At 39.5% G+C, this 11,257-nt stretch overlaps 1 protein-coding gene across 3 annotated transcripts in view; it reads left to right on the top strand.

Moving 5' to 3' along the window:
- The window catches only part of TBC1D4 (TBC1 domain family member 4), a 111,448-nt gene extending 100,427 nt beyond the window's left edge, over positions 1 to 11,021 (top strand). For all 3 annotated transcript variants that reach the window (XM_065055965.1, XM_065055974.1, XM_065055984.1), the window contains 4 exons: positions 1,009 to 1,168; positions 3,831 to 4,000; positions 6,955 to 7,131; positions 8,771 to 11,021. In XM_065055965.1, coding sequence (XP_064912037.1) covers positions 1,009 to 1,168; positions 3,831 to 4,000; positions 6,955 to 7,131; positions 8,771 to 8,998 — 735 coding nt within the window. In that variant the 3' untranslated portion in view covers positions 8,999 to 11,021. The remainder of the gene's footprint in view (positions 1 to 1,008; positions 1,169 to 3,830; positions 4,001 to 6,954; positions 7,132 to 8,770) is intronic.
- Positions 11,022 to 11,257: the final 236 nt, after the last annotated feature.

The raw sequence follows: 11,257 nt of genomic DNA, 5'->3' as shown, positions 1-11,257 counted from the left end.
CAAATTTAGCTAATTTGTCTGAATGAGAAGTGATCTGTCTGCTTGTGGATTCTGCTGACTGATAAGATAGTTTAAAGTGCAGTCAGATTGTGGTAGGGAAGAAATCATGACTACCAAAAGTAGGATAGTAGCTGGTTCCACTAAGTCATTTCCTTATTGAGGAATGGATTCACCTTAGGCATAAGGCACTTTTGACAGCAAAATTGGACCTGACAGCTAATTGATGTATGTCTGCTTCTTCTGCTTTCTGAGAAACATTGCTCTGTGCTATGAGCGACTTACCGTGGAATATAAAATATCAAAATTATCAAAATTGCAAGGAAATAATTTGCCACAGAGCGCTATTTTTAGCAATGAATAGCAACTTTCAACCAGTTTGCCTTGCAACCTTTTCCAGGTTGTATAGCAGCACTTTTTTACATCAGTATCTTAAATTTCTCTGGGCCACTGGCATATGGGAGGTGTGCTGGGAAATACATATGTGGGACAGCTCTATTGACCCACTGTATCTAATATACTATGTGGTACAGCAGCTGCCTACAGTGATGACTAGCATAGGAGTTTTAAATGCAGCAATGTGTGCAAGATTCAAAGGATGAAAGCTGAAATGTGTAAGTTTAGCCAGAATTAGTTGAATTCTGTAAAGGAGAGTGTTGGCATCTTGCAAAAGCTATTTCTAGTGCTGCGAGACTTAAAGTTCTGGTTTGTTGATAGAGTTAGATCAATATATTCTCTTCTTATGCCTATGAATCTGAAATGATACATCATTAATAATCAGGTTCAAACTGTTCTTGTTATTGACCAGTCTGTTGGTTTTAATTCATTAGGGGTGGGTTGTTTATACATGAGTAGGTATCACTCTGGGCCCTAGGCAACAAGCTTCATTTACATTGCCATCTGTACTGGAGTTAATTTCCCTTGAGTGAAATGTGAATGGTTTGGAAAACTGAGTAAAGCTGAACTTCTCTTTCTCTACTTCTTTCCCTCCAACCCTATCATGCACTGTAGATTCAGATGTATCAGCTCTCAAGGCTTCTTCATGATTATCACAGAGACCTGTATAATCATCTTGAAGAAAATGAAATCAGTCCCAGTCTTTATGCTGCACCGTGGTTTCTTACACTGTTCGCGTCTCAGTTTCCATTAGGATTTGTAGCCAGAGTATTTGGTAAGAAAATTTATTCTATTGCAATAATAAACAGAGCAATGTTGTCCATTTTGATTTGAAACACTCAGGGAGTAGTTTTCTACATACTAGGGACATTTGGGGTGACTAGTGTGGGCAGCAAGTAGCAATGTTCTTTATAGTGGCATATCTGCCCCTTTTCAAAGAGGAAAATTGAAATGTTTTATTTGAAACATCAGACTTGAGCAATTAAGTGTGTCTGCTGTTATTAGCCAAGAGAATTCTGAAGTGTGAACAGCAGGAAGTTTGTTGTTGCGAATGTATTTTATGCATTAAGCATTCAGTCTACGTGTATAGAAAAGTTCATCTTGTTGAACTTGCAAATTGAAAAAAGAGAAGGCATCGTTTTTCAAGAAAGTGTTCCTGAATAACTGATTCTAATGTACTATCTAATAAAAATTAATGTAAACTGGAACTTAAAAGGCTGTTCAGGTATTTGTGTATATATATATAGAACAGTTTCCCAGTCTTATTATGGCTCTTTGTCCATTTAAAAAGTTCTTTTTGTGGTACTTTCCTCTTCAGATAACATCAAGTACAGAAGCTTAAATACTGATTGTGCCCTGTAGTGTTTACAGTATCAGCATGTCAAGTACTTGGTTTTGTTTTATTCTTATTGTCAATAAGAACTGCCAGCTTAATCAAAACTCTAGTAATGCAGCATTTTAAAAGAAATATTTATTAATGTAAAACTAATTGCATTTGATTTTTCTGTTTTCATATGGCACCTTTTGTATTTTCTTAAGAAATTCAATCTAACTTCTGTCTCACGTTTTATTACTGGAGAGTGTTGGGTTTCTAATTTGTTTGGTGTGGTAGTTTGGGGGGAAGAGGGCCTTGTTTGGTTGGGTTTTGATTTTCGGTGGGTTTTTTTTTTGTCTTAGTGATTTCTCCATTACACAATTATTTCCTTTTACAGCAAACTTGTTCTGATTGCTCTTTGGGTGAGCAAATGATTGGTGTATCTGGTTTTCAGTGATATATATGCACATGATGAGTACATCTCTTTCCCAGTGGGATTATTGAATTCCAGGATATTCAAGCTTTTTTATTATTTGGTTTTCAAAGATAAGGTGCCCCCCCCTTTTTTTTTTTTCAACCTCAGTGGGCTTTGAGCTTGGTAAACTATTTTTTAAGGGCGGGGAGAACCAGTGTTCATTTCTCTGTAAATGAGCTGAGCAAGGCACGTTCTGATTTTAAAACTGAAAAGTCACAGTGTTGTTTTACTTCCTAATGCTTTGAATTCCCGTATCCTTAAGGGCCTTTGTCACATACCAGGAACAGGTGGTTAAGTGTCTACCCATCATAAATTAGATATTTATGTGGCTTGAATGTGTGTCATAGACTTGAGAAGTAGGAGCTTGTAGGAGCTGTGTGTGAGTGAGCTGGATGCCTCACCAGTGTCCTGGTGCTACCCTGTGACACTGGGTTAGGGCCAAGAATGACCTGTCAGTGTCAAGATCAGAAATTGAGGTTATTATGCGGTGCTGCTCTTGGTGGTGTAACAGAGCCAGCAGCAGAGGAAGCTTATCTGAACTGCTTGTATGCTGCATTCATCTCAGTGACTACTGGAGAGTGTCCAGAAGAGGGCTACAGAGTTGGTGAAGAGTGGAGGAGAAGCCATATGAGGAGTGGCTAAAGTCACTTGGTTTGTCCCACCTTGAGAAGACTAAGAGGAGACCTCATTGTGGTCTACAGCTTCCTCACAAGGGGAGAAGGAGGGGCGGGCGCTGAACTCTTCTCTTTAGTGACCAGTGACAGAACCTGAGGGAATGTCAGGAAGATGTGCCAGGGGAGGTTTAGGTTGGACATTAGGAAAAGGTTCTTCCCCCAAGGGTGATGGAGCACTGGAACAGGCTCCCCAGGGAGGTGTCACAGCCCAAGCCTGACAGTGTTCAAGAAGGGATTGGACAACACCCTCAGACACACGGTGTGAACTGCGGGGTTGTCCTGTGCAGGGACAGGAGTTGGACACGATGCTCCTTGTGGGTCCCTTCCAATTCAGGACATTCTGTGATTCTATGAACTGCAAGTTTATCGGTGCTACTGAGACCAAGTTTCTAGTTACTGTGATCAAGTTTCAGGTTTCTGCGCAGTCTGTGTCTGCTGACTCCTGCAGGGCCTGTACTTGCCTCTCTTATCCACATACTTATACCTCAAAGTAAGGGTTTGGGGCTTAAATTATAGCCAGTGTGATCACTAGTGTGGATTTTGAAAATACTATGATTGGTTACGGTATCTCCATTACCGTTTTTTAAGGTCTAGCTTCTGCCTGTAGAAAACAGTAAAATGTCAGTACATTGTGTTGTGATCCACTTCCCGATTGTTTTTCAGTCATAAATGCACTTTAAAAAGACTTAGCAGTTAGTTAACAATCTACAGTAGGCAGTAATGAAATGCTTATTGCAGATAACTGTTACAGACATAACAAGCATGCAATATTGTCTTTAATGTTCTTTCACATCTGTAAGATGACAGAAAATGCTTTTATGTGCGTTTATGTCATGTTGAAATAAGACATTGCACTTCTCCTGAACTGAATACATCTGCAGTATGACTGATTAAAAACATCCCAGCAAATATAATGTTTATCCAATGACTTTAGCTCTCATTTTCAAGATATTTTCATTATTTTATTTTTTAGACATTATTTTTCTTCAAGGAACAGAAGTCATATTTAAAGTAGCACTGAGCCTCCTTAGCAGTCAAGAAACATCTATAATGGGATGTGAGAGTTTTGAGAACATTGTTGATTTTCTTAAAACCACTATTCCAGATATGACTCAGCCTCAAATGGAAAAAATTATCACCCAGGTAAGGTTGTTTTTCTCTTTACTTTTTTTTTTCCCCCCATTTGGTTTACTTTGAAAATATCATGCCTAACTTATATGTAAAAGTCTTCTCAGTATGTTTGTTTTGGTTTGAAATGCAAAGGGATTGTCTTCTCAGTAGCTTGTATGGAAATAGGATATAAGCTAATTTCAATGTGTTCTGAACTGTAATTTTAGCAAGACCATAGTTGCTGCATCAAGGTTTAGTTCAAAGGTTCTTTTTTGCCCCAGGTGTTGGGAGAACATGACTTCGCTCATAAATTCCATGTCACCATTAGGAGGATAAAAGTAGCCTATTTTCCAAACTTAAACCCAGCTATTGCTCCCTGCTAGTGGGTGAGCAGACCAGCAGTTCATGATGGGAAGCACAGCTTGCCATGGTGGGAAGAGGCAGCATCACAGCAACATCTCCTTCTGACCTTTTGAAGTTCTGGCCGCATAGGGCCAGATATCCCCATAGGAACTTTCCTGACACCTCCAACTTAAAATCCTACAAGTTAGGAGGTTGGCGATGCCCTTTTTTTCATGATCTGTATTAAAATCAAGGTCAAGCAAGCTTTTGCTGTTCTGTTCCGTGGGCAGTTTGTATCCTCATGGGGATCACTTCTAGGGTGCCCTCATGCAACTTCACCTTTTCACCTCAACCCCGTTCTTCAAGGGTTCATATCTGGCAGGTGATGCTGGAGGTAAAAGTTCCTCAGGACTGATACCTGCCTTGCCTTTTTTGGGTAAGGGAAAGGAGGACTGCAGTAGTGTTATTTCAGTGGTATCACAGCAACGTTGTGGCAATGGGCAAGAAAAGGAGGCTGAGGGAGGACCTTAACTCTTTCTACAACTACTTGAAAGGAGGTTGTAGCATGGAGAGTGTTGTTCTGTTTTCCCAAGCAACAGGTGATAGAACAAGAGGAAATGAGCTCAAGTTGCATCAGGGGAGATTTAGATTAGACATTTGAAAAAAATTTCTTCATGGGAAGGGTTGTCAGGCATTGGAACAGGCTGCTCAGGTAGATGAGGTTCTTAGGGACACAGTTTTGAGGTAGACCTGGCAGGGGTTGGTAAATGGTTGGAACTGATGATCTTAAAGGTCTTTTCCAACCTAAACGATTCTGTGGTTCTGTAATAGAAGAGAGAAAAAGAATTACTGATGCTGATACAGGAGAAGCAACAAGCTTCTTGTGAAATACTGTCAGTGGCTGGAACCTTCATCTCTCTACATCCTGTTCTTCTCAGCTGAAGCTGCAAATTGAAAATGAGTCTCAGTCTGGTACCTGAACTGTGAACATGTGAACAGTTTTCCCCCTTCAGGTGGCAGTTCAGAGATCACAGAAGATCTTTAGAAAGCCATCTCCATATGCAGGAATACAGTTAACACTGATGCATTCCAATGGTTTGGTTAACACTTGAATGTTTCAGGTGCTGTCAGTTAAGATTTCATTTTTAGATGACATCTAAATCTTAATTTCTCAATTGCACTGATTGTGATTGCCACAGTAAACCTGTCAGGCACTTTAGTGTCTGGCTTCACAACTCCCTGATTCTGATGGCGATAGAGATGATAGTTCAGTATTTTTGATACAATTAGAAATTAAGTCTTTGTCCTGTGGTCTGTGTGTGTTGCAGAGCAATCGTGCTGTAGTGAGCACATGGTAGAAGTGGCTTTGTGCGGCGCTGGGTTTGACTAAAGAAACAGGTTATGTAGCCTGAATGGAGGTGGATGTGATTGTACGCAGGTCAGCTCAGCTCTGAGAGGACAGTCACCTGCTCACCTTTAACAGCTTTCTGGATCTGTATTTATGTGTGGGCTGCCAGTATTGGATTGCTCCTACCTAGGCTGGCTGCAGGTGGAGTAATTTGGCTGTCTCAGCATTGTAATTTCCCAGGACTGTCCTCTTATAGCAGACACATTACTGTGCAATCTACGCTAGGTGTACCTGCTTTAGCAGGTGGGTTGGACTAGATGATCTCTAGGGGTCCCTTCCAACCCCAACCATTCTGTGATTATGAAAGAAAAATGTAGACATTATGTAGGACTTAGGTACAAAGATGAAGAATTGACTGGGTAGCTACATAGAGGAAAATGCCACTTGCCCAGCTTGAACACCATAGGCAATTTAAAGTTTTACCTTTTTCTTGAATTACTGAAAAACGGTGGTTGTAATGCAGAACTTGTTTAGCTGGGGTATCTTTTTGTGTCTTCTGTTGGTGTAATGCTTGATCTCTAGAACAAGGAACAGAATTAATGTCACTGTAGAGATCTTTCCCTCCCCAGCTTAAACTATTTGGCAGCTTTCAGAAGCTGAGAGGCTGTGACTGGATGAATAAACACGTAAGGGTCATATGGTCCCATCACTGCTTACATGCTCAGTTCTATAGTGTTCATAATGCTTTGTCACCAAAGCATCCCAATAAGAAAATAGTGTATCTTCACGAAGAGACAGAACACAGGGAAACTGTAACCATGAAGAGTGCTTTATAAAAGTCTATAAATGGGCACTTGGAGTCAAGAGATCCAGTTTTGAGAGCGGAGATCTGATGATTCCTGGATTATTCTTCCTCATTGTGTGATCCTGCTCCCATCACAGGTGTGTGAGACTTGAATTTAAAAGTTTATTGAGCTTCTTAATATTCCTGAGCAAGAATATTATAAAATCATGTGATTAAATAAGGCTTTTCTGCTGATACATCTCGTAGTAAGAGATGGTATTTGGTAATTGTAGAAGTGATGGTACAATTTATTGAGAAGTCTCATGATTTATTGTGGCTGCAATAAGAACTCTAGATGCTAAAATGCTCTTATTGTAGACTTCCCCTTAAAATACTTTTTTGAAAGGAACAGGAAAAAAAACATGAATCAAGCAGAGTTGCCTCTTAACCAAACATTCATGGGAATAAGTGTTCTCTATTGTAGTTAAAAACTGTTTTTTTCTCTCATGGCAGGTGTTTGAGATGGATATTTCGAAACAGCTCCATGCCTATGAAGTAGAGTACCATGTGCTTCAGGATGAGCTGCAGGAAAATGTGAATCCCTGTGATGAAGGTGAACCCCTGGAGAAGCTGGAGAGGGTGAACAGTCATCTGAAGAGACAAAACATGGATTTGTTGGAGAAGCTACAGGTAAGTGATTTAGGACTACAGACCCACAGAGAGGTCATTTCTGTGATTCAGCCAATAGAGGAGTGTCTTTTTAAAATGTCAGTGAGAGGTCTCCAAACTGCAAGATCTTATGCAGCTGAGCAGTTCTGTCAGTTATGGTGATTTACATCTGTTAGATGTATTTTTAACTCTTTTGTAATTTCTTAGACTTTTCCTTCTTTATTTTGATTTATTTTTCTCAAAATATCTCTGCCCTTATGTCCCATAAGAATTGTTGGTGGAGTTTGTGTATCTTGCTGAAGAATAAGTTCTCTGTTCCTTCATCTCTGCTTCCATATTGGAGAATTTTAAGAAATAATCCATAGCGCAGTAGGCTTGCTTTCTCCAGACTTCTGTAGGCAGTATGATTCTGTTTTCTTCTGTTGAAGCTCACAGGCCTACTTTTGAAATGTGATCTCTCCTAGCAGACTTGAATAGAACTGAGTGCCCACCAGACTTTGCCCGATAAAGTCACGCTATAAAAGTCTTCTTTTCCTCCTTCACTGTTTTGCCCTTTATACCGTAGCCTGGCCAAGACTTCTTTCAGGTTTCAATATGTATTGTCTTGCATTTTCCTGAAAGACAAGTTCTTTTTACATCACCAGGCCATTTCTTGCTATATTTGTTAATTTAAAAAAAGCACTGGGAAGAGCTCAAGAGCACCTTCAGTTTGTGAAACCTGGAAATAGAAATAAGCAAGAAAGGAAAGATCAAGTCCTCATTATTTTTGTGTTTATAGGCCGAGGGTGCTGTGCTGTGTTCTTTTGATATTGAAAACAGGGGTCGCTTGCCTTTTATAAAGTTACTATTTTTGCCTTGTTATTTATTTACTTATTTACTGGTACCCGGGCTTTTACCTCTGTTCTGAAAATGCACCAAGGGCATAGGATAATTATGAGTGACTGATTTGAAAGCCTCTGGCAAAGCTTCCAGAGTGCTGTACTTCAGTGCATCTTCCTCGGTTCCTCAACCTCTTCATCTCTTTGTTTGTAAATCTTCTTCCTTACTCTGCTTGGGCCTTTTCCAAGGAATGGTCAGAATTCCCCCCACGTCCCACAGGGAGACATTTGCTACTGATGAGGTCCAGGGCTTCTGATTACCAGTCAGTTCTTTTGCTTTCTTTTTTTTTTTTTTTCCCAGAGGAAGCTATAGGCCTTTTATTGGAAACTAGGGAAAGCAGTCTGCTTCTATCCTTAACACTGAGAATCTCTTTCCCTCTAATGTCTCAATCGTGCTGATTTACTTTATTGCATAGGGTTTCCATTGCTCCATCACTGTCAGACACGCCATCACTTCCAGTGTCAGTCCAGCTGCTGATTTCTTTTTTCTCCCTGGAGTTCCAGTTCCTTGTTACTCTCAACTGTCCCTTGCTTGCTCCAACTTGCATGTCTCCTTCCCCTTGTCAAGCTTTCACAAAGCCTTCAGATTGATCTGGCCACTAGAAGGAGATTCTGTGTATGATACACGGTAGGCGTTCTGTGTATCATCTGCCTACACAGGTGTCTTTTAGAAACATCTGTGTAATTGAGGTCTTTCCTTAACATATAGCATATTTTAATGTAAAAAAAAAAGTTATTCAGAATGTCTCAATTGATTATAAAGATAATATTATTGTTTACAGGTCGCTCATGCTAAAATTCAGAATCTGGAATCCAGCCTGGAGACTATTTTGACTCGAGAGAACAAAATGAAGACTTTAATTCAGACCCTCGAGCAGGAGAAGATAACGTATCAAAAGACTCTTGAGCAGATGATGAAGTATTTGCCAGCAGAAGCATTGTCTGACTGTGAACTGCTCCTAAAGGAAGTAAACTGTAATCCAAATAATAAAATAAAAAATAAGGAGTAAGCCATAAACCAGGGTTTTTCTAGGCAGCATTTCTTCAGAAAAAAGGGGAAAGAAAAGATAAGTATGCTGCTTTCAGAGAAATTAGCAATAGGCAATGGTATTATCCAAAACTAGTGCTGGGACACTTACGGCTACAGATGCGCCTTCAAATGTCAGTATGCAAATTCAAGCTCTTAATTTTTTTATGATTGTGTAAATAAATCAGAAGGGGAAAATAAAGAGTTCTCATATGTAATATTGATGATTCGATGTATATTTAGAGTTGACCTAAAGGAAAAGAGAAATTTCAGTAGTCAAAGCCAAGATAATGGTGATCCACAGATTCGCTCTAGATATGCTTGTCTTGCAGTGAAGTGAGGATAGCGTATCTTTATAAATATGTATGTTGAATAATACTTGAAGAAAAAAAAAAAAGAATGTAATCTTCCCTCCAAAGAGCAGCATGTTTCACATCTTCTGTGGAAAATCTGTGTGAGCTCATGCGTGCCTCTCTTTTATTTCTACTGACATTGCGTGCACAGACCAATAAGCAAATTAGCTATCACGATTTGGTTCGTACAGAAAGAGCTCTAGTGCCATCCGCTGCCTGGGCTGTACCGGTCAGCAGCAGAATTCCACCTGCATGTTGGAACTGGAAACAAAAAGCATCATGTCATAGCTCTGCCTCCGTCACTCAGAGCTAAGAAATAGCTATCTGTACACACTCGCAGCACCTGTAAACGCAAGAGTTGATGGCGACTGCTACTTCCCAGCCCGTTTGCTTCCACCTGTCCTGGGCTTGGTCGTGATGACAGGAGGAAGGAAGCGAGGCTGCAGGGTGGTATTTATTCTGACGTTAATTTTCCGCAGGAGACTCGCTGTCCTAAGAGTTATGCGTGCAAGAGATTCTCATTTAACCAAAGAAATACTGCAAGAAGCCTTGTCTTGCTGTAGCGGGAGCCAGAGAACTGTTCTTAAATTTTATTTGAAGAAAAAGTTGAGGCAGGTTATGGGAAATTGAGCATGAGGACCAAGCAGGTTTCAAGTATTATGTACCTTTCAGTTTTCACATAGACAGTGGGGTATACATTTCAAAGGGGATTCTGAAGTACAGATGCAGTTTTAATAATGCTTTCCAGGTTATTCCTGTTTTAATACTACTTTGTGGTCATCTTTTTAAAACAAAAGTCATGATTTTGTGTTCTGGGCAAAAGATGAGGTAAGCTCTGATCATTTTAAGGGAGAAAATATGTTTATAAAGGTATAAAAAGATGCATATAGATTTGAAAATGTTTGAGTGGAATTTTTAAGCAGGCTTAGACAAATGTGTAATAGACACGTGTTTCGGAGTGCATGTCTGATCTGTTGAGTGTTACAGTGGGTCATGTTATCTCTTACCATTTATACTGTATTTCAGGAAACACTTATTCTTTTTAGTAAGAAAAACAATTAAGCAAAGTGCCAAATCCAGCAGTGTCTTTATGCATAAAATTGTCCAATTTAGAAAGCAAGGACATAATATCACTGCTTTCTAAGTATTATGCTTTATGTTAACGTGAAAGTGAAGAGCAATGCTGATTTGCTGCACGCTGCTGTGGAACTTAGGGGCTTGGGGTCTCCTGGGTTTGTTGTTATTGTTTTTTACTTCCATGGTGTTTTATTTGATTAAAGATATTGATTTGCTTAAGTCTTTCTTTTTACAGTTGGGGTGAAAGGTCTTTAACACTGTGTATAAAATTAAGTGGACTCTGTCTAGATATTTCAAGAATGTTGTATTGTATTAGATGGGAAAATGCCAAGCGAAAAGGCAGTTCTTTGCAGTTTTGTACAAAATATGTTTTAGCTGGTGTGTACATACAAAACAATTCCCAGAAACTGCAGTAGTATGTATTGCAGAGAATCACGGTTATTCAGATACATCATCTTTTTTGTTGTTGTTTTGTTTTTTTGAAGATGCGCTGAATGTGCGTTACCCTCTGTTTCCTTTATAGAATTTTTCATGTAATGCCTGGAGAAATTCCAATAAATGTCTTTGCTGCATTTCCCCATGGCCTCTGGCTGGTTTTTATTTTTCTACACTTCAAGTACTAATCTCATTCTCCATAGTACTGTTTAAATGAAAGATGAAAAGGATCTTTTTAGTTGTGGGGGAAAAAAACCAACAAGGTTTGCAAAAGGACACGGGGAGGATAGAAATTCTTATTGGGGAAAATAGTCTTGCATTGTTCTTAACTGAAGACGAAATTATTATAAGGCATTTTTCTTCTGTAGCAGTTCATT

This window comes from Columba livia, chromosome 1 (assembly GCF_036013475.1).
Source record: "Columba livia isolate bColLiv1 breed racing homer chromosome 1, bColLiv1.pat.W.v2, whole genome shotgun sequence".
Lineage (NCBI taxonomy): Eukaryota > Metazoa > Chordata > Aves > Columbiformes > Columbidae > Columba > Columba livia.
The sequence above is the reverse complement of the archived record's forward strand: the minus strand, read 5'-3'. Positions and strand labels throughout refer to the sequence as shown.